This window comes from Pyrus communis, chromosome 11, assembly GCF_041283825.1.
Source record: "Pyrus communis isolate YQ-2024b chromosome 11, ASM4128382v1, whole genome shotgun sequence".
Taxonomy (NCBI): Eukaryota; Viridiplantae; Streptophyta; class Magnoliopsida; order Rosales; family Rosaceae; genus Pyrus; species Pyrus communis.
The window spans coordinates 30136681-30163846 of NC_142575.1; the positions used below are offsets into that span (position 1 = coordinate 30136681).

The following is a 27166-nucleotide window of genomic DNA, read 5'->3' on the forward strand; positions in this document are numbered from 1 at the left end:
ACTCAAAGTATGCATACATAATATCATAAACAATTAAATAAAAACTACATATTCATGCTAAGGCTCGTGGTCTCACCCTAGCAAAAGAAATTAGTTACAAACAATCATAAAACAAAAAGAATTTTATTGAAATAGAAAAAGGATAGAAAACACCTTGAAAATAAACTTGAATCGTCAAAAGCAGTTCTCCTAACTAGTGCGTGTGTTCCCCCTTAAGCCCAAATGGCTAATAAGCCTGATTTATACTAATACAAAATAAAATCCTTACTAGACAAGGTCTTCTAAAAACTAAGAAACACAATAAATTAAAAGATTAGGACAAAATATATAACATAATATGGACTCATCAGATACACTATCAGAAATTATCATTTGTGACGAAATTTACCCGACGGATTGTTGTCGGGCAAAACCTAAGGCAACGAAATCTCATTTTTTTTGTTTTGTAGTGATATGTAATCCAAATCACCATTCATGAAAACTGGTACGGAATCAATTAAACTCTAAATATTAATGGAAAATCATAAGAGTTCTCAGAGCATACAACATGTAAACTTAAAATTGGGTAAACGGATAAGACTCGATTTATGAGCCAAAGTCTTGAACTCCTTGAAATTCACACTATTAATGGGGAAGATGTAAATCACATAACTTGATAACTAGTCGTTAAAGATCATCTACAACTTTTATCTTGAACGTTCCGTAGATTAGCAGTCAATGTGGAGGAAATTAGGTTCTCTCTTTAGCCTTGCTTGCACGTTAAAACTCTAATATGAGTTTTTCATTAATGTAACACTATATAGGTATGTGCACTGTTATAGGTAGAGAGAACCTGTTTCCTTGAAACTCATAATTATTTATCACCCATCACAATAATATCCATTAAACTGAATATATCACACTCGGACCATATCATGTGCACTACATTAGGATATTAAAATATTCTTACTGGAGGCTACGTCTTGCATCACAAGCGAAGCTGAACTCACTGCGTCATTATGCCTATCTATATCTAGCTCATTCTTATGTAGCAACTGCTAGAAATAACATGCAAGACATATTAGGCTGCAAATATATGCATTACGACACAATACATGGTTTAGAACTTTAATGTCAAACATCGATACTTAACAAAACTAATAACGACGTTTACGTAAAATTATGTGAGCACCAGATTGAGGTTGAAGAGTTGTGTACGTTAAAGGATCATGAGCATAGGATGAAGAGAGCTCGAAGGTGAAGTGTTGTAAGATCATTGATAAGGCCAGTTTTGCTTCCATCATAGCAAAATTTTGGCCAATGCAAATCCGCGGACCAGCGCCAAAAGGGAAGTATGTGAATCTGTTGTTTGTTGCATTTGAAACTCCTCCTGAAAACCTCTCTGGTTTGAACTCATCTGCATCGTCACCCCACAATTCTTTGTCATGGTGAACAAGAAGTATGGGGACATAGACGTCAACTCCAGCTGGTAATGATAATTTCCCAAGTTGTGTTGTATTGTGAGTGATTCTAGACACCTCAACACCCGGTGGGTATAATCTCAGAACTTCCAGTAAGATCATGGTCACCTAGGGCATATTATAGGTGCAACTAATTATTTCATGTAAGCGATATAAAACATTCAAATTACAAGTTTATACATATAATTAGTTTACAAGAAAACATTAGACACTTACAACATGTAGGTGCATTAGCGCATCAAAGGTTGGTGTGTTATTGCTTCCAATAACCTGCAAGACTTCTTCTCTTGCTCGATTTTGCCAATTCTGATTGTGGCTTAGTAAAACCATTGCCCAAACAAGCAATGCTGCAGTGGTCTCTTGCCCGACAAAGTAAAACAGCTTACACTCCTCAATCACTTCTTCAATACTCATTCCAAGGTTTTTGTTGTTCCCATGTTCCTTAATTTCATTGGAGTTGGACTCCAAAAGCATACGCAATAAATCATCTTTATTAATATCGTCACCTGCCTTAATCGTTCGTTCTCTTTTGTTTATAATATCCATGATTAACACTCTTATCTCTCTATTAATTTCCTTCATCCTCTTGTTCATTTTTGATGGTAGAAACCTGCACAAATGAAGAACTTATTACAATAGTAGTAAATTTTTTTCTTTTCCAATAAAAAAGTTAAGTTTTACCTCCATCCTGGGATATAGACACTTGTTGCGCTTCTCAAAAGTGTTGCACCAATTCTCGCTTGCTCTTTCAGCAGTTGGAATATTTTCTTTCCCTCTTCATAGCTACTTCCAAATGCAGCTCGAGAAATCACATCCCCTGCCAAACTCTGAAGCCAAGGCCACACATCCAACTCAAATAAACCCTCGTTGGCGACCAAGTTCTCCCATGTGTCAATCATCTCGCTACAACTTTGGTAAAATATCGGTACCATAAACTGCAATGAGAAAAATTATTAATTATCACTTTATCACCAATATATATATAGATCTCCAAGAATTGTTCATAGTGTTGGATTATATGAACAATGAAAAACGACAGGGAGGCTAGTTACTTATAAAATACACACAATTGTTAATTAGATCTCCAGGAATTGTTCATGCAAAAAAGGAACAGAAGAAAACGAAAGCTCAAGAAACTTGAATGCATGTTGGAAATATACAGTACAATACCTTTAACTTCTCTAAATGGAATGCTGGGTTGATAATCTTTCTGTGTTTCGTCCATTTCTCACCATCAATATTTACGAGTCCCTGTGAAAGTACCTTTGTAATTGGATTACTAAGTGGCTTCCGAAAATCATCATATCTGTGTAAGACATCCCTCAAATCTTCTGGATTCAAAATGTTCACCCTCAGGGTGGGCCCCATCCAAATAAAAGAATTCTTACCTGCAAATTTTAGTTTTTGTTTAATTAACTAATCCATGTCATGTTTAACTTATACAGAGTACTACACATGCATGCTGATATGAATGTAATCAACTATTTGGCATACGGTGAGAGTTCACAATACATATATATTTGACAAATAAGACTTAACATACCGTAGGTGATCACCGTCTGGTGGAGAAAAGGGAGGATGTGCGGCACTATATCATGTGAGAGGTGGTTCATGGGTTTGGATCTTACTTGTTTGTGGATCATGGAGATTTCTTTCAAGTCTCCAAACAAAAGTCTGTAGGAGTTGCCCGCCAAGCCTTGTTGCCTCAGGTATCTTTCTAATTTCTTTGGCCTAAACCACACCCAATTCAGCAAACTCCATGCCCATGCTACGATGCTAACCAAAACAACAGTCAGGGCAACACTGCCCAGCGAGGCTTCCATTAACCTGTGGCGAGAAAGAGAGGGGAAAGTAAAGAGAGAGATGCAGTTTTGGTGATGAGGAACTTGTTTGAATGGGGTGGAAAATGCTTGCTTCCTGTAAGCACCTTATATCCAGTCTTGATTCACATGTAAAACGATGGTGGTACGTAAGAGGATGGCTTGGTGTCAGTTTGCATGGAGGTGTAGGGATCCAAGTGGCATTTGCACGTCTATGTTTTTTTAGTGTGCTGGGTATATGACCCGATAATACAAAGTGTAATAATACAATTGATTAAAAACTAAAAATAAAAAAATAAAATAAAAAATAAAAAAAACCACCAACCAATAGCATTAAGACACTTAGTGTATCGGTTCATGTTTCCGATATAAGAAAAATCTCTTTGACTTAGGACAAATTTAATGGTTGGCACATCATAATGATGCGTTAATAACCGAAAATTTTTTATAACATCGATAAGGATGAAATTGATGTCGCAATTTTAGAATATATTAATAAAAAGTAAATAAACACACGTGCTATAATTTTAGTGAAATCATAACATCGTATGGTGATGATTTGGAGACATCGAAATTTTTTTCCAAATAATTCGTATGCATCAACAAATGTGCAATTTATTATGATGATACGGCTTTATATCAAAATCATCGATTGATTTTCACATGCAAGGATGGCTAAATAGTCTTCAAATTAAATAATTTTGTGCAATGATGATCTTTAGATGATGATAAAAATAAATAAATAAATAAATAATTTGAATATGATGTTTGTACGATAAAGATACGTTAATCTCAAGTGGAGGGGCAAATACGTTCCCCCATAGAAAGGTCACATATTTTTCAAAAATGTTCTACACTAAATTCATCTATACTACAAAAATAAAGACTCGAACTTTGAATGTAAAGAAAGAGAGTACGCTCCGCTAACCAGCTTGACTAAACCTACATTTGCACCAAAATTGGTACTCTTATCTTTCTATTATGCATAGACTCAAATTGCAATTATTCCTCGTTATTATCAATTTAGTTAGTTTTATTCATATAGCATGAATAAATTATTTGAAAAAAAAGGCAACTAAAACATAACCTGAACACTAAATCACTGTAAAGAAAGAACTTAAATTTTTTTAAGACATTTATTGAAATATCTTTGCTATGCTTTCTCTCATGTTAGGATACATGGATACATAGTACAGTTCTACATTCATCTGGAAAATCGTTCACAGCTCATTACAACAAAGGCAATAGGCATGGAAAAATCTTTCAGCCCAACTATGAAATAAGCAAACATAATACAAAATGGAGGCAACAAAATAATCTCTTTCAACTTTGGGGTTCCAACACCGGGCTTTGACATTGTTCAAGAATTATGTTACAGATGTTCATGGTCCGTGCATTAAGGAGACAGTGATTCCACAATTTGAGCATAAATAATCTCCAACACCTGCCAAAGTGAGTTGTCGTTTGAGATTCACAAATTCTAATCAAAAGCACAGCATGATAATGCTACATTTTCCTCCAAGGCAATACGTAAAGCATCCAGTGCTTGAGATGACAAATGATCTTATTCTCATATAACAGACAGTCAGATGATACTAGGTGCTTTCCGGATGGCTTTCGCTAGATAGGGGCTGGATAGGGGCAGGAATGATGCAGAGACAAAATCACTTTATACAGAAACTGTTCAATACTGAAGATGAAGTCCTTAAACTTCAGACCAAAGAAGGGGTCTGACCAAAAAAATCTTGAGGGCAAAGAGTGAAAATAGTTAAATACTTAAACGCTTATTTGAACGCCACTGTACATACAGTCCCTAGTGGTGCGTTTGAAAGAGGGACTTTTTAAGTTCATGGAACTTAGGCTTTAATTTGTTAGGAATGGATTAGAAAAATTAGATAGAGGGGATTGTAAATGACTAGATGACATGCCCCAACCCAGATATCCAAATGACACCTGAATGGCACGTGCTAGCTGCCATTCCAAAGTGACGAAAGCCATGGATATACGAATTTACGAGAACATGAAGGGACATGTAATCCAAAAGTTATGCAAAAAACAACATTCAAAAAGAATATGCAAACATTAAGAGGCAATAGTAACAATAATCCAAAAGGTGAGTGGACCATAATTTATACTAATACTAATAATACGAAAACCAATTTCTTTTTGAACATATTAACCCCCTGTTTTGAAAACTCATATAATACTACATATAAGTTTTTCTAAAACTCTACATGCCAAAAATATTCATAGCAATAAAATCATCTCTAAGGTGGTATCGAAACGCCCGAAGGCAAAACCCAGGAATCTCATAAATCAAAACAAAGGTAATATCGTCGCCCGAAGGCAAATCCATAAAACCTTTGTAAATCACATCATTAATGTACTCAACTAGGGGTATCATAGTCACCCGAAGGGATAACTTGTCCATCACCTGAAGGTGAAGCTGTACGACACTGAGTTACACCAGTGAAGAACACATGGTAGGCCCCATCACCCGAAGGTGAAGTTGTACGACTCTGGGTTACGCTAGAGAAGAAACATATACATAACACATTGACACTAGTCGTGGCCAGTGAAGCTGTCCGACACTAGTTTTGCTAGTGAAGCTGGGGGTATGTCATAAATATCCTCAATTGTGTCCTATGGCCATAAATGTCTACATACCCCTGTTGTGTGTATGTGTTGTATGATAACCCACTAGATAAGCACCGAAAACTTATCTCAAACTCTCATATCAAATTCGGAGCTCAAAAGCTCAAAGCCTCATCTCATAAATCCAAAAAAATCATAATCGTAAATCCATAGAATTTTATATAAGAAAATCCAATAATTCATAACCTTTAGTAAAACGTAAATTCGATAAATCATAAATATTTTGTAAAAGCAATTTAAATAAATCATAAACTCTCTGTAAAACATAATATAAAACGTACTCAATTCATGAAATATGAAATGCATGCAAGCATAATATTTTATAAAAAAAACATGCAATTTGAGAAGGGGTCCACTCACAAGTATTCCGCTACCGGAGAGCCACTCGAACTAGGGAGGACCGGATCACTTCCAATCGTTGCACCTAAACACAAATGGAGACCATTTACTAAATCTCTACTAAAACGATAGAATTTGGGAAAACGAACAGTGGATTCGGATTCGGCACGTCGAAAAACCTAAGGAGGGACCTTGGGTTCCATCACGCAGTGGCAACCTAAGAGGCCACGAGCCACCACACACTGAGTTGAGTCGCTGGAAAATTCGCCAGTGTCGTCGTGGTCACCACTGTGGACGGCGGCGGAGCACAGTACCTCAAATGGAGGTGCGTGTGCTCCACGTGCCGGCCATGACAGCTCTTCATGGGCGGACCTTAGAAACTAGGATTAGGTCCAGGTCAAGTCAGATCTGGGCTTTGGGTTGCTGGGTTGGGCCGGTTGTTGGATTGGGCTTAGTAGTTGGGTTGGATCCGGGTTAGGGTTTAAGGGCCAAGGATTTGGGCTGGGTTATTGGATTGGGTTTTTGGGTTGTGGGTCGAGTCAACTCGGTTTCAGGCCATGGGTTTGGCCGAAATCTGGGCAGAGTTTCTAGAGCTCTGCTTCAGCTCATTTCTTCACCATTTTCAACATTCTAACTATAGAAATGAAGCTTAGAATGAGAAGATGAGATTCATACCATTTTGGAGCTGTGTCGTGGTTGGAAATGGCCAAGAAGGTGACGGTTCTCATCGGAATCTAGGGAAAGTTTCCCCTGAGTTGTTTCCCATGTCAAATCACGTGTACAACTCACATTGAAGCTCAGAAATTAAACATTTTAATGAAATGAGGCGGAAAGAAAGGACCTCGAGGCCTACCTTGGTCGTGAATGAAAGAAACTCACCGGGAAATGTAATGAACAATGCAGCAACACTGTGCAATGTACAGCTTTGAGCTTTGGTTTGATTTCGTGATCTATGATCCTAGGTTTTAGGAAGAGATAGAAGATTAGGGAACGGTGGTCGAAATCTGGTTGTGATGGTGATGATTGTGCTTTGCCAAAGAAGGAGAGAGAGATGAGAAGAGAGAGAGAAAGAGAAAGAAGTCACATGAGGGGAAGAAAAGGGCACCCCAGAAATGGGGGGAAATTGCCACTTGTCAACCAAGGAGAGGCCCAAAGCGGAGAAATATCTTCAATTGTGAAATTATCAAAATGCCTTTAACATTCAAAAATTCGTAGAAGCTTCATTTTAGCTTCAAATCCGATTTTGCTCGTGCCTATGTGTTCATATCGACGACTGCTATAGAAATAAAATAAAATAAAATTTTCTACATGTCAACAGACAAAAGTCAATGGAAGTCAACATTTTCATCATTCATGTGACAGATTATGTGTCATCACTAGGGTTTAGGGTATTATTTCATTACATGTCACAAGGCATCATCCAAAAAATACCCGCGAGGGTAGTATTGAATTTGGCAATACACAACCCAAACATGTGACGCATTTTGATTGGTCCAAACACTTGCAAAACTTAGGCGGCAGCACTTGATAAGGTCACGTGTTTAAAAATGAATTAATTTGACATCCGAGTTTGCATCTGAGTTTGCATCTAAGTTTCATCAACGCAACTCAACCCAACTCAACTACAAGTCAACAATATAAACCCTAAACGCAACATGTCAACAAGTATTCATATAAACATACACCAAGCCTAAACAAAACTTCATAAATTTTGAAAAAATTAGTTCATTCATAAATTTAAACAAGTTTTAATCAACACAACTCAACCAAGTTAAAAATATAACTCCATCTCGACCAAATTTAACAATATAAAACCTAAACACAACTTTCAACAAGCATTCATAAACCTATATCAATCTCAAATTTCAACAAACTTCATCAAGTATGAATAATTAACCATGAATGCTAAATTAATTTTTTTTTTTTAAAAGATGAACATAAATAAAAGTTTACTTACTAGGGTTCCAAAATTTTAAAGTCACCAAATCAACAACCCGAAATTTCAAAGTGACTTTAAGGGAGGGAACTATGACGTCGATTTGGCGGAAGTAAGTTTGTCATCGATTTGAAGGAAGCAAGTAGGCAATCGTTTTGGAGGAAGTAAGTAGGCCGTCATTCCTCAACACAAACTGCAAACGAATCAAGGTGCGTCTTTTGTGTCAAAAGAGTTTGAAACGAAGTATGCCACTGTCGATTCGAAGACGCGGTGTGGAAGACGCCGTCAGAGACGTTGTGTGAAACTCGAACGAAATTTTTTTAATTCGCATGGAAGTGTTGGGCAGAGGGAGACGACAAGGTAAACTCACGGGGAAGTTACAAATTCAATTTTTTGTAACTATTGTCCAGTTCTGTTGGCCAATAATTAATGGATCATTTATGACCTGGTTTCACGCTAAGCTCAATTGGCTTATGTGAGCCGTTTAGATAAAATTCAACAGTTCATGTTGGTCCAAACAGATAGTCCGCACACACAAGTCTGCACAAGAGAATTTGCAAACTTCAGCTTCATGGTAATAAAAATCGGATCAGTGGCTGAGCCACATGGGGGCCATGATAGTCCCGGACCCATTCTGCAGCTCGTACCATATAGCATATAGCACGTTGTTTTACAAAACTGTTATAACACATCAAGTATATCCAAACTGCATGAAGGATCAATTTATGTTGAAAGAAAACTATTTCTGTTATAAATTAAGGTCTATTGTGTTGACAGTGTGGCCGCCATGCGTTCAACAATTAGTTTTATATGCTTATGGTATAATTTTCTCAATACTAATTAAACTCATAAAAACTCTATAGGTTCATCCTTTTCTTTAGTTTATAAAGACCCATGCCAATGTAAGCATTATGTATTTTTTTTATTTTTTTCACTTAACACTAGAAGGACTTAGTTCGACTCATATGAATAGCGAGTTCGATATTAAATTATTGTTATGAACTCAAACTTTCACCCCTTAGTGTAAAATAAGGTTGTATCAAAATAATTATTCATGCCAGTACAAAAACTCTCTAAATTTCCTCCCTTATATTTTGTTTAATGATGGCCTAGGGAGGCCCAAAGGTCTTAGGTCCATTCGGTACACCCTATTTCGATGCTGACATCGTCACACATGGTGGTCCTTCACCTATTTCGATGCCGACATCATCACACATGATGGCGGCGAGGTGTACCGACCTCGGAGATGTTACGGGTGCCCTCAAGATGCCCTAATCCAATGAGATTCTTTGGGTAATCTCTTGGATTCCAGTCGTCATAGACAACACCGCCATCACGGGAAGGTGACTTCTGGCATCATGTTGACTAGCTAGTCCTCACAGATGTAGGGTTTTCTCGGTTTATATCTAGAGGTTAGGAACACTACCGTAAAAAAAAACGATGTGTTGTCTAGGCCAGGGCTAGGGTTTGGTGACTCTGGCTCGTTGCTTGGCGCGCTCATCGTCTCGCCATGGGGTGCGTCTTCCAGCTGCTGCTACTACGGATTTTAGGGTTTTTGAAATAAAAAATGTTATTTTTACCATCTCTCAAATAAAAATGAGACTCAAATGCATTGGTAGATCTTATCTCTATTAGAAAGATGGTACAACTAGATGGTAAATGTAATATTACTCTTTTGAAATCCTTTGTTTATTCTTTTTTTGATATACCCACGCATACATCAACAAGTAATTTGCATATAACGAAACATAGTAATATTAGTATACAAAGCATGAAATAAAAATAAAAATCAAAGGGATTAGGTTTAGGGTTGCTTTTTTTTTTTTTTTTTTTTTGAACAAATAATATTATCTACACTAAAGGGGAGGAGGTGGGTTTAGCTTCACAATAGGCTAGCAATAATATTGTTCAAATTCGTATTTGGTGAAAATCGAACTTAAAACCTCTCACACTTACAAGTAATACATGTCATAAAGGATTTGATCTCTACAAACACCTAATGAATTCCTATTTCTAATTTACACAATCGCATTCTTATAATAACACTGTTTACAACACACATGATAATACATCCTTCATAAAGTAAAAAAAGGAAAAGACCCAGACGAAAAGTTCTTATAAACTTTACTTGTGTCAGGCCAAACCAAAGTGAGAAATCATTTTAAATACTCACGTATGAAATTGTTCATCAAAGATCACTCCACGCGACGTTTGAGTATATACACATACAGTAAAGTTGCCGATAGATACACTATCAGAAATTACCATTTGCAACGAATTTTACCCGATAGATTGTTGTCGGGCAAAACATAAGGCGACGAAATCTCTCTCTCCTTTTTTTTTTTTCTTTTTTCTTTTTTTTTTTTTTTTGTTTTGTTTTGGTGATATGTAATCCAAATCACCAATCATGAAAGCTGGTACAGAATAAATTAAACTCTAAATATTAATGGAAAATATAAGAGTTCTCAGAGCATACAACATGTAAACTTAGAAGGATTTTTATCACAAATGGTCCCTGAAATTAAAAATCAATCAATATAGTCTCTGAAAATAGGCGTCGCAAAACTATATGGTCATTTTGTCACAATTCTGTTAAGTGCTGATGTGGCATATAAATGGGCCCCACAAAATTTATAGGTTTTTATCACAAATAGTTCCTAAATTGATCCACACCATCAAGATGGTCCTTGAAATTGAACCACATCATTAATATGGTCCCTGAAATTGAAAATCAATCAATGTAGTCCTTGAAAATATGTGTCACAAATCAATATGATCCTTCCATCACAATTCTATAAAAAAATTTGTTATGTGTTGATGTGGGTTTAATAATTAATTAAAAATTGTCTAAATACCCTTTTGCACAATGGAGTTTTTTTCTTCTTCTTGTAGTAGGGCCTACTCCGAAGAGAGATCCATTCCATAAATTCTCAAAGGCACAAGGCTTAACCAAGGCCTAAGAGGGGGTGTGGAAATAGTTTTCAACCAACAATGGGCACACCTCGGTTATAACCTCAATATCTTAAGGCAAACCTCATCGTTCTTTGCATCACCAAACCAACAAGGAAGCGTGAACAAGCTTTCCAAGATTAAGGTTGTGAAGATGTTGATCGCCTAAATGTTAACGGTGATGTTCCAGTAGTCATTGCTAATGGGCCAAGCCATCACCAAAGTTGATCTCGATCCAGGTTCAATTTGGTGAAGGGTGTCGAAATGTGTAAAGATGAGTGTATTGAGATTTCTTTTAGAGAATAGAGAACGAATGAGGTAGAGAAATGTGGACTGTGATCGGAGGTGATTGCAAGATTGGATTTTTGAGTTGACAATTTTTTATTAACTATTAAATTATTAAGCATATTTCTAATTTTTTTTTTTAATTTAATTAGACTTGTGTGACCCATTTATGTGTCACATCAGCACATAACAATAGTATAATAGAAGGACTACATTGATTTGAGACACTTACTTGTTGGACTACATTGATCAATTTTCAAATTCAAGAACCATTTTGATGTCGCGAGTCAATTTCAGGACCATTTTGATATCGTGGATCAATTTCAAGGATCATTTGTGAGGAGAAAAAAACTTATGGGGCCCATTTATGTGCCACATCAGCACTTAACATAATTTTTAACATAATTATGACGGAATGACCACATTGATTTGCAACACATATTTTCAGAAACTACATTGATTGATTTTCAATTTCAAAGACTATCTTGATGGCGAGGGTTAATTTCATGGACTATTTGTAATAAAAACCAACTTAAAATTGGGTAAAGTCATAAGACTCAATTTATGAGCCAAAATCTTGAACTCCATGATATTCACACAATTAATGGGGAAGACGTAAATCACATAACTTGATAACTAGTCGTTAAATATCATCTACAACCTTTATCTTGAACGTTATGTAGATGAGTATGTGCACCCTAATACGTGTTTTTCATTAATGTAACACTATATGGGTATGTGCACTGTTATAGGTAAAGAGAACCTGTTTCCTTGAAACTCATAGTTATTTATTACCCATCACAATAATATCCATTAAACTGAATATATCACACTTGGGCCATATCATGTGCACCACATTAGGCTATTAAAATGTTCTTACAGGAGGCTACGTCTTGCATCACAGGCGAAGCTGAACTCACTGCGTCACTATGACTATCTATATCTAGCTCATTCTTATGTAGCAGCTTCTAGAAATAACATGCAAGACATATTAGGCGGCAAAGTTTTATTTAGAGAAAATACATGCATTACAATACATGGTTTAGAACTTTAAACATCGATACTTAACAAAACTAATAACGACGTTTACGTAAAATGATGTGAGCACCAGATTGAGGTTGAAGAGTTGCGTATGTTGAAGGATCATGAGCATAGGATGAAGAGAGCTCGAAGGTGAAGTGTTGTAAGATCAATGATAAGGCCAGTTTTGCTTCCATCATAGCAAAATTTTGGCCAATGCAAATCCGCGGACCAGCGCCAAAGGGGAAGTATGTGAATCTGTTGTTTGTTGCATTTGAAACTCCTCCTGAAAACCTCTCTGGTTTGAACTCATCTGCATCGTCACCCCACAATTCTTTGTCATGGTGAACAAGAAGTATGGGTACATAGACGTCGACTCCAGCTGGTAATGATAATTTCCCAAGTTGTGTTTTCTTGTGAGTGATTCTAGACACCTCAACACCCGGTGGGTATAATCTCAGAACTTCCAGTAAGATCATGGTCACCTAGGGCATATTATAGGTGTAGCTAATTATTTCATGTGAGCGATATAAAACATTCAAATTATACATATAATTAGTTTACATGAAAACATTAGACACTTACAACACGTAGGTGCATTAGCTCATCAAAGGTTGGTGTGTTATTGCTTCCAATAACCTGCAAGACTTCTTCTCTTGCTCGATTTTGCCAATTCTGATTGTGGCTTAGTAAAACCATTGCCCAAACTAGAAATGCTGCAGTGGTCTCTTGCCCAACAAAGTAAAACAGCTTACACTCCTCAATCACTTCTTCAATACTCATTCCAACGTTTTTGTGGTTCCCATGTTCCTTAATTTCCTTGGAGTTGGACTCCAAAAGCACACCCAATAAATCATCTTTATTAATATTGTCACCTGCCTTAATCGTCCCTTCTCTTTTGTTTATAATATCCATGATTAACACTCTTATCTCTTTATTAATTTCCTTCATCCTCTTGTTCATTTTTGATGGTAGAAACCTGCACAAATGATGAACTTGTTACATTAGTAGTATTTTTTTTTTCTTTTTCCAATAAAAAAAGTTAAATTTTACCTCCATCCTGGGATATAGACACTTGTTAAGCTTCTTCTTAGAAGTGTTGCACCAATTCTCGCATGCTCTTTCAGCAGTTGGAATATTTTCTTTCCCTCTTCATAGCTACTTCCAAATGCAGCTCGAGAAAGCACATCGCCTGCCAAACTCTGTAGCCAAGGCCACACATCCAACTCATATAAACCCTCGTTGGCCACCAAGTTCTCCCATGTATCAATCATCTCGCTACAACATTGGTAAAATGTCGGTACCATAACCTGCAATATGAGAAAAATTATTAATTATCACTTTACACCAATATATAGATCTCCAAGAATTGTTCATAGTGCGGGTGGAGTATATGAACAATGAAAAACGACAGGGAGGTTAGTTACTTATAAAATACACACAATTGTTATTTAGATCTCCAGGAATTGTTCATGCAAAAAAGGAACAGAAGAAAACGAAAGCTCAAGAAACTTGAATGCATGTTGGAAATATACAGTACAATACCTTTAGCTTCTCTAAATGGAATGCTGGGTTGATAATCTTTTTGTGTTTCGTCCATTTTTCACCATCAATATTTACGAGTCCCTGTGGAAGTACCCTTGTTATTGGATTACTAAGTGGCTTCCGAAAATCATCATATCTGTTTAAGACATCTCTCAAATCTTCTGGATTCAAAATGTTCACCCTCAGGGTGGGCCCCATCCAAATAAAAGAATTCTTGCCTGCAAATTTTAGTTTTTGTTTAACTAACTAATCCATGTCATGTTTAACTTATAAGAGTACTACACATGCATGGTGATATGAATGTAATCAAATATTTGGCATACGGTGAGAGTTCACAATACTAATTAGTATACATAATACATATTTGACAAATAAGACTGGACATACCGTAGGTGATCACTGTCTGGTGGAGAAAAGGGAGGATGTGCGGCACTATATCATGTGAGAGGTGGTTCATGGGTTTGGATCTTGCTTGTTTGTGCATCATGGAGATTTCTTTCAAGTCTCCAAACAAAAGTCTGTAGGAGATGCCCCCCAAGCCTTGTTGCCTCAGGTATCTTTCTAATTTCTTTGGCCTGAACCACACCCAATTCAGCAAACTCCATGCCCATGCTACAATGCTAACAAAAACAACAGTTAGGGCAACACTGCCCAGTGAGGCTTCCATTAACCTGTAGCGAGAAAGAGAGGGGAAGTAGGGAGAGAGATGGAGTTTTGGTGATGAGGAACTTGTTTGAATGGTGTGGAAAATGCTTGCTCCCTGTAAGCACCTTACATCCAGTCTTGATCCACATGTAAAACGGTGGTGGTACGTAAGAGGATGGCTTCGTGTCAGTCTGCATGGAGGTGTAGGGATCCAGTTGGCATTTGCACGTATATGTTTTAATAGTGTGCTGGGTACACGGTCTGGTAATATCGAGTGTAATAATTCAATTGATTGAAAATTTTTAAAAAAATTAAAATTAAAATTAAAAAAAAAAACCACCAACCAATGGAATTAAGGAACTTAGTGTATCGGATCGTGTTTCTGATATACTAAAAATCTCCGTGACTTAAGACAAATTTAATGGTTGGCACATCATAATGATGCGTTAATAACCGAAATTTTTGTATAACATGGATAAGGATAAAATTGTTGTCGCAATTTTAGTATATATTAATAAAAAGTAAATAAACACACGTGCTATAATTTTAATTAGTGAAATCACAACATCGCATGGTGGTGATCCGAATACATCGAAAAATTTCTCCAAATAATTCATATGCATCGACAAATGTGCAATTTAATATGATGATACGGCTTTATATCAAAATCGTCAATTGATTTTCACATGCAAGGATGGCTAATAATCTCCAAATTAAATAATTTTTGTGCAATGATGATTTTTAGATGATGATAACAAAAATAAAAAAAATAAAAAGAACAATTCGAATATGATGTTTGTACGATAAAGATACGTTAATCTCAAATGGAGAGATAAATAGGTTCCCCCATAGAAAGGAGACATTTTTTAAAAAATGTTCTACACAATTCATCTATACTACAAAAATAAAGACTCAAACTTTGAATGTAAAGAAAGAGAACACGCTCCTCTAACCAACTTGACTAAACCCAAGTCTGCATCAAAATTGGTACTCTTATCTTTCTATTATGCATAGACTCAAATTGCAATTATTCCTCGTTATTATCAATTTAGTTAGTTTTATTCATATAGCATGAATAAATTATTTGAAAAAATAAAAGGCAAGTAAAACATAACCTGAACACTAAATCACTGTAAAGAAAGAACTTACAATTTTTTAAGACATTTATTGAAATACCTTTGCTATGTTTTCTCTCATGTTAGGATACATGGATACAATAGTACAGTTCTACATTCATCTGGAAAATGGCATATAGCTCATTACAACAATGGCAATAGGCATGGAAAAATCCTTCAGCCCAACTATGAAATAAGCAAACATAATACAAAATGGAGGCAACAAAATAATCTCCTTCAACTTTGGGGTTCCGACGCCGGGCTTTGACATTGTTCAAGAATTATGTTACAGTTGTTCATGGTCCGTGCGTCAAGGAGACCATGATTCCACAATTTGAGCATAAATAATCTCCAACACCTGCCAAAGTGAGTCGTTTGAGATTCAGAAATTCTAATCAAAAGCACAGCATGATAATGCTACATTTTCCTCCAAGGCAATACGTAAAGCATCCAGTGCGTGAGAAGACAAATTATCTTATTCTAATATAACAGACAGTCAGATGATATTAGGTGCTTTCCGGAGGAATGATGCAAGGGCAAAATAACTTTATACAGCAACTGTTCAATACTGAAGGTGAAGTCCTTAAACTTAAGGCAAAGAAAGGGTCTGACCAAAAAAATCTTGAGGGCAAAGAGTGAAAACAGTTAAATACTTAAACTAGGTCCTTATTTGAACGCCACTGTACATATAGTCCTTAATGGTGCGTTTGAATGAGGGACTTTTAAGTTCATGGAACTTAGGCTTTAATTTGTTAGGAATGCATTACAAAAATTAGATGGAGGGGGTTGTAAATTAATAGATGCAATAAATTCGAGGGAAATAACAATATGAGTGCAATTAGTACCATATCAGAGAAGGGGATTTGACAAGATCTTGCCCGTGCAATCTCGAAAATGCCTCGCACCCCCAAGGAATATGACCATCAGCCAATACCCTGCCAACATTACACAAAATATTTCACAAAAAGAATCAAGAGAAAAATAATGTTCTTCCACATAAGAAAATGAGCTTATCCCTTTTTCTTTTGGTCCGGTGCTTGTCCATCATTGAGCATTATTAGTGCAAATGAAGAGACCTACCAAAAGTGCCCCTTGATATCCAAGTCCAACAGTTGTAATTGAAAGAATTGAGAAGTGTAGAGAAATTACTGTTGCTTCCTCACGAAGGAGTTCCACATATGCATCATTTTCTTCTCATCTTTAGTCACATCAACGAAATCATCAAGCATCTACAATAGAGTAAAATATCACTTATTCATTTGCTGGATGCCACGTCAATGTAAAGTGGTGCTAACATATTCCCAAACAAGCTCCCATATGTTCAGCGCAGATCCATCAGTGCACGGGAATACAAAGAACTTAAAACAAGTCCAGATGGCAAGAAAATCTATTCCTCAATGGCTCAATCAGCCATTAATAAAGGTCAAGTCTGACCAAAAATTAGTTGCCTAAGAAACATATGCTATTGCACAAGAGAGAGGAGGTTTAGTTTTATACCCTTCGATCTTCAAGATCAGCAACATCATCATCAACCTCATCCTCACTATCCTGATCTGACAAAACTTGTTCCAACATCATTGGCTTCAAGCATAAAAATAATAATTAGAAATACACTGCCGCATATTCTAAGCAATAGTGTCATTTAAATATATGAACCAAAAAGAAACTAAACTAGTGACACCTGTCGGCCTCTGGAGCTAGCAACTGAGCAAGCGGCTAATATAGCAACTTTTACAGACTTATGATTATACTAGTATGTAGTCATACCATAGTAGTTACAGACTTATGATACAAGTGTAAGTACTAAGGGAAAGAATAATTTACTGCAACACTGTTAAGAATTCGTGCTAAAGAAAAGAAATAATAATATGGTGTGTCAGGCCATAAAATCAGACTGGACTCTCGTTCATACACCATGGAAAGAAAAATTGACAAATTCACAATGGCTTCCATATATGACTACTTCATGATTAATGGTAACTGAAAATTTCACTCCAGAATAAAGCTTAAGTATTGGATGATACATTATCACATGAGTTGTTCTCTCACCTGGGCCCTATGTGAGTGAAAGAACTTTCGCTTCCGCAGGAGGGCACAGCTGAAAATTTAGAGAAAACTTCTAGATAAAAACCTTATTCATATGTGGCTACATGCAAGATTAATAATCGACATGCAAAAGTATCTATGAAAAATACCACAGCATTTGCTTAAAAACCACATTTAACATAATTGAAAACTAGGCATAAAAACTGCTGATCAATTGGCAAGTGAAACACAGCCTGTCCACACATGATCAGTTCTGAGGGTGTGCGTGCATGCGTGTGTGTTTGTGTGTGTGTGTGTGTGTGTGTGTAGATTTGACAAGTTAACATCAGAGTAGCATGGGAGCAACGGTTAGCATCCATCTATTAAGGTGAATTCACGTGCATGCACAAGCTCAACAGAGCTATACACATCCTAAAAGTTGTTTTAACAAGTTTTGTTGAACCAGTCCTTTTGGTTTCAGGAAAATAGGAACTGAACTGAAGCAAATAACCAGTTCAGGTCAGTTTAAGTCAGTTGCTTCAAATGGTTCAGATTCAGCTGGTTGTTGGACAGCGCTACCTGAATTTTGTTAGTTTTATTAAGTTCACATGATAAAGTAAGAATGAGTAGCCATGCATCCAAGTAACATACATGTATCTTTTTTATTATAAATATATGATGGATCTAAGCACACGTGAAGCCTTAGATTGGTAGCTGAATACCAGGTAAAACCTCATACATTTGACTTTGATGAGACAGATCCGCCCATAAGTAATTACACTGCACTATTTCATGAGAGAGAGAGAGAGAGAGAGAGAGAGAGAGAGAGAGAGAGAGATACTTTCTAGGGTCTGGGCGCTCAACAGATAACTTTCTTGTCTTTGCAAACAGAAGCATTGCAGGAGGTGCAAAATTGTTTCCCGATACTGATTGAACACAACCAGGATCACCATATGACTGGGGTGTGGAGCTTGAAACCCCTGCAACAGTAAAAAGCTGGGTGAAACAAATTGCAGAGACAGCAACACCATCCGTAACATTCTGCAAATTACTCCTACCCGATATTCTAGCCTTATCACCTCTACTAGAATGAGCATCTGAGCAAAGAATTTGAGTGTTTGACGACAATATCCGGAAAAGGAGCGCATTAAGAGATATTAGTTCAATCTGCCTAAAAGAATAATAGACTAAAAAATTCTTTTCAGACATCAGGTAAAGAAAAAAAATACAATGCAATGGGTTAACTCAATATGTTCAGCTCAAAGTACAAATAAGAAACGTTAACTAGATGTGTTAGAAACATCTCGCAGGGTCATTTCTATTAGGATCCTAAACAAGGATGGCTATTTGTGGCAAGAAAATAGCTATTTATCATTTTGCTCCAAAGCAAGTCTAATTTACATTGTTCAATTATTCAGGCCTAATTTACGTAAATTTTCATAGAAAATAATATTCGTGGGATGCTTAGTAGGCACCTGAAGGAGGTTACTACATAGGTCTCCAGGAGATCAATGATATTTCATCTGCAGTCTGGAGCTTGAAATTTCATGTTGCAGGATATGTTCAGATTCACTATGTCAGGAACACTTTGGGTTCCTAACAATAATCCAATCAACTAGATCAAGACACGCAAGAGGATTGGTTGATCCATAATTTTTGGACCAGACACATTTTGCAAGGAGTTAATACACAATTTACTTATTCATGTCAAGTTTTCTCCATTACTAAGATATATCTTTTCCATATAATTCCAGAGGAAAGAGTTCTTAGCTAAAAGACAATTTGAATCTTTCACACAGTTCAAAAAAGCCTGATTTGTTTCATATTTTTGGTCATTTTTGTTTGTCTTGCCTCCATTGATTTTAAAACAACAAACACCCACCCAAAATATAATATTGAAAAATACATATAAAGGGGGAAAAGCGGAGCTTCAGCACTTTATACTTTCTCAAAATTTTAAAAGTAATCGATCATATAGTCAATTCAGATAGTTTCTGTGAACATGAGAAAAGAACATGTACCATCAGCCTTGTCCAGAAGCTCACAGAGTCCTGCAGGCAACTCAGACTCAAAGACGTGAGGATGCACATGCTTTGCATTTTGATATAGGCTCTTGGGTCTTCTGCGTCTAAGTGGCTTTGAGCTGGAAAATGTATGAGCTTACTCCTTTCGGTTTAAGGCATTCGTATATCTCAAAAAAATGACCCAAGGTTAAAGAAATTATTAGGCACAACTATGGCCCAAGAAAGAAGAGAAAACTTACCAAAAGGAGAATGCTTGTAACTTAGGATCAACACCACCAGCAACAATCTGAAAAGAAAAAAAATAAGATCTAAATTTCTGCAGCTAGTTATCAGGGATTTGTTTATGATTTTTCTTTTGTACCACTACCATCCATTTGTGTAGAAAAAATGTATTCTCAAAGTTAGCTACAATTCCTAAATTGGCCTAATAGTCGTTTCATCTGTCATCTTCAGCAGCCAACATCATCTTTACTATTTCAACATGTATATCCGAAGAAACTAGAAAAATTATATCATGATGAAATATGTCGTAATCTAATTCCAAATTTAACATAGGAGAAACTAATGATCGAGACAGCTAACTTTTATGGAATTTGCATAATACCTCAGGCAACGATATATACAGTGTAAATATCAATTTTTCTGAATGGATATGAGATATGGTTGCTAATACTTAATACAGAACTTGATCACTGAGAAATGGTACTTTTGCTCTATCATGCAAAAAAGACGTAAAATGATAATAAAATAATACATACCTCTGATCTCCAATTATTAGTTTTCACAGACACATTTACAGCTTGATACTCTTCGGTTACCTATAAATACTTATCAGTTTAGTAGCCATTGGTCTACCCTAATTAAATGAATATAATCCCACTAAGATTCTCACAGAATACTAACCCAAAATTCAAAGTTGAAGAGATCATGTGATGAGAACAAATGATGTCTCAGACCCTACAAAAAAGATTGAATAGATTCTGAGCATCAGTCATAAATTCACTAGCTACTGGTTTATTTTAAGATTGCTATACTCCTACTTTTCCCATAATCTTAAGCTATTAGATCAATTCTATGTATGGAACCTAAAAGCTTAAGTTGTTGGGGTGTGAAGTAATTTATTATCCCAACACAATAACACACAGATTTTGAGCAGAAAGTTGCACCTTGAAGCTTGCACACCTAACCAAGCAAAATGGACAAGAAAAGTCTTCAGTTACTGCAAGATGAACAAACAATTATTTCACAAACAACAGAATGTGTAGTCATTGGTATTTCCACTTGATTGGTTAAAGAATGTGAGGAAGATGAAAAGAAAAAACATATTCATTGAAATACAAAAATATATTTTTCATCTTTTTATGGACAAGGAAATGCAAGTATGGAATAAAATTACCAATTTTCATATTTTAACTTTAAGATGCCAACTTGTCCCATAACGAAAATACCATATTAGAAGTTGCCAAGAATTATAGGAAATCATTAGTACCTTCTGTCCTTTGCAATGTATTGTTGTAGTATCTATAATTAAAAATCACATTTCCTGCCCTTAACCTGTACAAGACAAGTCACAAATATTTAAGCATATCCCCAAGAGCTCAAACACAGACATATATACATACAGATCCAAAAATAAAATCCTCATGAACAATCTGCTGAGATCAAATGGATTTTGTACTCTCGATGAATAGCACCACAAATCACCCATTTGCATGCAAGAAAGTGAAGCATGCGAAGTTTTTTGGGAGTATATCCAAATTAAGTTCATATCGTTTATTCTTATGGGAAGTTACCAAGAGACAAATGATCAACTATTTCAATTTCGACTGAAACAAGAAAATTATAAAATACAAGTAGGGACCCAAAAACTAAGTTTATTAATGATCAAACAAAACAGTATCCAATAACAACAATTTCAGGGAAGCAAAAGGTAGGAAGAAATAAACAGAATGACGTAGACAAATTTACTTGATGAGAGATGATAATTACCGAATGATATGAGGCAATGATGAAGAAGGAATGTCGCTACATATGTATGTACTATTATAAGGAGATTTTTCCCTCGCACCAAACTCCTCTGCAGAAATGGTGACCTGCACTAGCTGAGAAATGACCTTTGAAAGGCCCAAACAACCAAAAGTAACAGATATTCATCAGCAACAGTTGCCAAGAAAAGAATGTTGAATACACGTACATGTATGTCCCATGCCTAGAGGGGGAGAGAGAGAGAGAGAGAGGTGAGATTCAAATTATTGATCTAAGAAGAAAACACCGAAAAAAACATACAACAGTTTCAGGATTAGGGGGAGTTGCAATCATAAGGCACTTGTCCTCATTTAAACAGCTCAACTGCAATAGGGAAAAAACTATATCAACTGAGAGTGGAAAAAAGGAGGTCTACAATTTATACGGGTCCAGTCACAAACAAGAGATTAGAAAAAACCTAAAGTATTTTGACAGCTAAAATGTCAAAAGGTTTAGCACATTGTTAACCAGGAACTCTTAGTCAAGAAAAATTGCAAATAGTTAATCAATAGTCAGGGTACTGATGCCATACCTTCAAGAAGCAAGAGCGCATGTCAATCGTTGAAATCATCTCAGCTCTCTGTCCCAAACCAAAATTAGGAGAATTCTCCCAAGAGATATAAAGTAATTCAAGTGGTATCTTGTTCCATAGACAATATCCTCCTGCATTTGCTGTCAAGCAAAATTGATGGTGAATTTAGAACCAAAAAAAAAATAGAACTGATTTGGGCAATCAATCTCGTAAGAAAGAAGATTAAACTCGGTAAAATAATTCTCAATATTACAAGTAACAAAGAATACTTCATCTTTCACTCCACATATATTAGTGTGAAGAGACAAAGGCATGACATAAAGGCCTCGTTTGATAGAGAGGATTAGCTTGGATAGGACTATTCACTATATTGAAGGCATTTTGAAGGGAGAAATGGATGACAACTTCCCTATTTTGTCCAAATGAAAATTACTCATGAAGAAAAGTTGTCCCTTTTAATCCTACCATTTTTGTGGGGACTAGTAGGGATATCTTTTCTTCATGAGTGACCTTCAACTTGGACAAAATATTGAAGATCTCATCCATTTCTTCCTCAAATTGCCTTCAATGTAGTGAATAGTACTATCCAAGTTAGTCCTCCCTATCAAACGAGACCAAAGTATACTCGTTCTATCTTATTTTTAAAGTTGATAAAATATATCAGAAATTTAAAATTTTAGGGACTTGCAAATGGGTCATATACTTAAACATCTGGTCTCTACATATGCTAATGTGCCTGCATCATGTAGAACTTAAAGTTTACTAAAGAAATCCAAATTGCAAAATTATGTCAGACCTGTCACAGTTTTAAATTTTAATCTGTTAAAGAACATATCAAAATTCAAACATGTGATAGAACTTAGCAAGTAAAGCTTTAACTTACAAGGGAAAAAAGACATATCCACAGGACCCTTGGATAAATTGATTCCACGAAATGGGTTTTGAGCTCCCACTACAATGAACTAATATATGAGCCCAAACATTTCGATGACATTCCACATAAAAAAGGCTTCCATACCAACAAAATTTCACAACGTACCAAAGCTGACGAGCAAGATTGCAAGGGAGCCAGATTTAGCCTCCAATGTTAGCTTATTAATATCTGGCAGAATAAAATTTGCTTGCAGTTGACTACTCCCATCAACCCCAGTGGAATTACTTAACATGCAAGCTCGACTGAATCGATATGTAGAAGAATACTTGTTCATACATTCCAAGACAGAACTCTTATCAGATACATGTAGATGAAACCACAACAAAGCAACACGTTGATCAACAATTCTAAAACTAAAAACATGCATATACATACCTCTGGAACCGCAACATCAGGAACTAGTCTGGCCAAAAACACATACAAAGGAAAGAGATTCTGGGTTTGTAGACCTTCCATCTCATTCATCGAAATGGAAACCGTCATTTGTATCCTGAATTTCAACCAACACCAACCCAGTCAGGAGAAAAAAACAAAAAAACAAACTAGCACACACATTGTACCGAACAGAAGTTAAAATTTGATTGCTGCCATTACCTCCTTTTGTATTTGGCCTCTATTTTGTAGCTCAAACATCTCTGAAGAAACGCTGGCTACATTCGAAAAATGCACACAAACCCATTACAAATTGGCAACCAAAGTATAAATCTTCGATTTCATTGTCACATATATGCAGATAATTAGGCTAAACAATACGAAAAAAAGTAGTACATTTCTAATAGCGCGGCGTTGGAGAATGTTGTAGAACTCGACAGGCTTGCAATAGACAGAGAGGCTCTCCTCCGCCGCAATTTCTTCCTCCGACGACATCCGCACCCGCTCCTCCTGCCGGCACATGTTACCGCCGCCGCTGCTCCTCGCGTGCCTGCAACCAAAGATTCAAATTTTTTCGCAGAAAGTCGCAGCAAAAAAGGAGTGAGAGAGAACCCAGATGAGAAAACGAGAGCTTACGGAGCCAGGAGGAAGAATTGGAGCTGAAGACGAAGAGATTGGGTGGAGGTTTCCGGTCTGCAATTCTTCTTCTGCCTTTTGGGTTCTTCGCGGTGCTCTTTTCCTCATCGAAAATCACGAACGCGTGCTTGCTCTCTTCTACCGGATTCTCTCACTCATATTCTCTGCGTTACGCTGCCAATTTTACTGCAGCTTTGGCTCATTTTTCAGACCAAAAATTATATAAATACTCCTTTGTCCTTTTTTTTCGAAGCATTTTTTTACCTTAATTTTGAAATAAAAATGATAACCACACACACTCGCACACTATAACAACGAACGTTAAATTTGATTTCCACAAATACTTAGATATTTGACTTTCAATTTTAATCATTTATTTCCCGTATAGAGTCACACACTTTAAATAATAACAACAAACGTTATATTTGATTCCATAAATACTTAGATATTTTATTTTCAATTTCAGTCATTCATTTCTCGTGTCGTCAAATATACAGTCCCACACTTTAAATGATAAGAACAGATGTTTTATTTCTACAAATACTTAGATATTTTACCTTCAATTTTAGTCACTTATTCTCTGTTTAGTTAAACGAATCGCACAATTTAAATGATAACAACGAACATTAAATTTGATTTCCACAAATATTTTGATATTTTATTTTCGATTTTAGTCATTTGTTCTTTGTATCATTAAACACACAGTCACACACATTAAATGATAACAACAAATGTTAGATTTGATTCCACAAATATTTAGATATTTTATTTTCAATTTTAGTCATTTGTCTCTCATGTCATTAAGACCTGGTTTGATACTGAGGTGATTCTGAAAAAAGCTGCTATCAAAAAAAGCTGGGAGCTGTTTTTGTGTTTGGTAAACACTCAGCTTCAGCTTTTTTTCACAGTTTTGGATGAAAAAAAGCCAAAAACAAGAAGCTGCAAAACCTAGCTTTGAAAAACTGGCTTTTTTTCACATCTGTTTTACATAAAAGTTTACCAAACACTCTAATACTGCTTTTTTTTTTTTCAAAAGCACTTTTACAAAAAAGTTTACCAAACACTCTGCTGCTTTATTTCACAGCTGCTTATTCTCACAGCACAGCAGAAGCAGCTTTTTTTCAAATCACAGCAATACCAAACCAGCCCTAAATATACAGTCCTACACTTTAAATGATAACAACAACACTAAATTTGATTTCCACAAGTATTTAAATATTTTATTTTTAATTTCAATCATATGTTTTCCTTATCATTAAATGCTATGTATATATTAAAGAATAATTTACGAATGTGATTAAAATATGTGCATAAGAGAAAACAAATGTGTACTAAATTCCCTTTATAAGGGCTAGTTTAGGACTACTATTTTTTTTTTTAAGTAATTCACATTTTTTCTTAAATTCCCTTTATAAGGGCTATTTTAGGACTACTATGTTTTTTTTTCAAAAAACTGCTTTTGCTATGCTTTAAAAATAATCAGCTGCAAAATAAAGCATATTAGCATTTGGTTAACTATATTTTAAAAGTGTTGTGAGTTTGACAAGCAGTATAAAAGCATTTAATAAATTTTAAGGTAAAACTGATATAATCGCATATAATGACAAAATGGACATAGTAGTGGTGGAGGCGACGACAACAGTGGGGGGATGGTGGTGGTAATAGTGGTGGTGGTGGTGGTGCTAATAGTGGGATGTGGTGGTTCGAGTGCAGAGGTAACAATGGTGGTAGGAACGGTTGTAGCACCAGTGATTGCGGTTGTAGTTGTGTTGGCAGTGATGACGGTTGCCTTTATAGTGGTGGTAGTGCCAGTTGTGGTTGTGGTTGTGGTGGTAGTGGTGGCGGTATTGGTTATGGTGGTGGTGGCGGCGGTGGTGGAGGTAGCAGTGGTGACAATGGTGGTAGTTTTGATTGTGGTTGTGGTCACATTGGTGGAGGTTATGGTTATGGTGGTGGTTGTAGCAACATTAATGGCAGTGGTAGACGATAGCGATCACTTTATTCTCTAAGAGATAAAATGTGTGTGGATGGCTAAATATGTCATTTTCAAAAAAGTTATGAAGGTATTACAGTAATTGAAAATATTTATAGTGGCTCAACTTAGCTTTTTATTAAAGAATCTTTTAAAAGCAACGTACAAGCTACTTTTAAAAGCTGTTATTTGGAAGCTATTGCTTGTAAAATAAGCAGGATATTTTACGTTTACCAAACATTTGTTTACTACTTAACTTTAAAGGGAAGCAGTTTTCTGGTGAAAAGAAAGCAATACCAAATGGGACCTAAGTATTACTAGACTTTCTTGACCCCTTTTTGTCTTGAGTCTCCGTCTCATAGTTGCATCATCTAACCAAATCATAAATAGATACTCGGTTCACGTGTCCAAACCACCTTAACCGATTTTAAACCTAGAATTAGATTCCAAAAGTAAAATCCTCCTACATCTCGATGAATTCCACTTCACAAATCACAAGTCTTTGAAGCCATTTCGAACATTGAGAATTTTTCATATAAGTCTCCTTTCTAATCAAAAGATCAGCAGTATAAAATAGTCATCTTCTGCAAGACTTCACCATTCGTTAACTAAAACCTTGCTACTTCAATCTCATCAGGATTTCCCCGGAATGCCCTCATGGAGATAGTTTTGATTTATGGCGATAAACAAATGGAACAAAATCCGGTGCATACCATGGAAGCTCTGAGCAGGTGATCCCCTGAGCAACTCTATTAGCATTTCCCACCCGTAACAACAACTGTGAAGAACCAGCGTCGATTTGCTCAAATTATCAAAAGCAGGCAGAGAACAACCCTTCAAGAAAGATGAAGTAATAAACAACAGCTGGGAAGAACCA

At 36.1% G+C, this 27166-nt stretch overlaps 3 protein-coding genes across 11 annotated transcripts; all 3 read right to left on the bottom strand.

Moving 5' to 3' along the window:
- Positions 1-856: 856 nt before the first annotated feature.
- On the bottom strand, positions 857-3379 carry LOC137741478 (cytochrome P450 CYP72A219-like). Its single transcript, XM_068481183.2, has 5 exons — positions 3004-3379; positions 2631-2848; positions 2142-2395; positions 1677-2070; positions 857-1568 (listed from the first exon to the last, which is right to left on the bottom strand). The coding sequence occupies exons 1-5, from the start codon at positions 3281-3283 to the stop codon at positions 1137-1139; spliced, it is 1578 nt and encodes a 525-aa protein (XP_068337284.2). The 5' UTR covers positions 3284-3379; the 3' UTR covers positions 857-1136.
- Positions 3380-12435: 9056 nt separating this feature from the next.
- On the bottom strand, positions 12436-14771 carry LOC137741865 (cytochrome P450 CYP72A219-like). The gene is made up of 5 exons (XM_088679381.1): positions 14397-14771; positions 14010-14227; positions 13518-13774; positions 13050-13443; positions 12436-12949 (listed from the first exon to the last, which is right to left on the bottom strand). Exons 1-5 carry the CDS (start codon positions 14674-14676, stop codon positions 12518-12520), a joined length of 1581 nt encoding a protein of 526 aa, XP_088535507.1. The 5' UTR covers positions 14677-14771; the 3' UTR covers positions 12436-12517.
- A 1014-nt stretch (positions 14772-15785) lies between these two features.
- LOC137741992 (polycomb group protein EMBRYONIC FLOWER 2) lies at positions 15786-24595 on the bottom strand. 9 transcript variants are annotated; one of them, XM_088679376.1, is made up of 22 exons: positions 24318-24558; positions 24078-24231; positions 23904-23959; positions 23685-23799; positions 23415-23574; positions 23259-23327; positions 22376-22515; positions 22105-22167; positions 21808-21932; positions 21308-21372; positions 20985-21037; positions 20722-20775; positions 20577-20636; positions 20058-20104; positions 19816-19937; positions 18874-18891; positions 18636-18774; positions 17819-17867; positions 17267-17350; positions 16919-16998; positions 16615-16704; positions 15786-16127 (listed from the first exon to the last, which is right to left on the bottom strand). In XM_088679376.1, the coding sequence occupies exons 2-22, from the start codon at positions 24201-24203 to the stop codon at positions 16007-16009; spliced, it is 1836 nt and encodes a 611-aa protein (XP_088535502.1). In that variant the 5' UTR covers positions 24204-24231; positions 24318-24558; the 3' UTR covers positions 15786-16006. The 9 variants fall into 9 exon arrangements, with proteins under 9 accessions (XP_088535502.1, XP_068337815.2, XP_068337817.2 ...); XM_068481714.2 differs by having other exon boundaries at positions 18853-18891; XM_068481716.2 differs by lacking the exon at positions 18874-18891 and having other exon boundaries at positions 24318-24595.
- Positions 24596-27166: the final 2571 nt, after the last annotated feature.

Bases quoted from the DNA above. Each gene is read 5' to 3' on its own strand.
- LOC137741478 (XM_068481183.2), bottom strand. From the start codon at position 3,283: ATGGAAGCCTCGCTGGGCAGTGTTGCCCTGACTGTTGTTTTGGTTAGC. The intron at 2,071-2,141 runs GTAAAACTTAAC...TCATTTGTGCAG, and splicing joins GTCTATATCCCAGGATGGAG to GTTTCTACCATCAAAAATGA. The intron at 1,569-1,676 runs GTAAGTGTCTAA...AATATGCCCTAG, and splicing joins CGCTAATGCACCTACATGTT to GTGACCATGATCTTACTGGA.
- LOC137741865 (XM_088679381.1), bottom strand. From the start codon at position 14,676: ATGGAAGCCTCACTGGGCAGTGTTGCCCTAACTGTTGTTTTTGTTAGC. The intron at 14,228-14,396 runs GTATGTCCAGTC...TAAAATTTGCAG, and splicing joins CCAGACAGTGATCACCTACG to GCAAGAATTCTTTTATTTGG. The intron at 13,444-13,517 runs GTAAAATTTAAC...TCATTTGTGCAG, and splicing joins GTCTATATCCCAGGATGGAG to GTTTCTACCATCAAAAATGA.
- LOC137741992 (XM_068481712.2), bottom strand. From the start codon at position 24,203: ATGTGCCGGCAGGAGGAGCGGGTGCGGATGTCGTCGGAGGAAGAAATT. The intron at 17,868-18,635 runs GTATCTCTCTCT...CTAAATTTTCAG, and splicing joins GAGCGCCCAGACCCTAGAAA to CTGTGCCCTCCTGCGGAAGC. The intron at 17,351-17,818 runs GTGAGAGAACAA...TTATGCTTGAAG, and splicing joins TTCACTCACATAGGGCCCAG to CCAATGATGTTGGAACAAGT.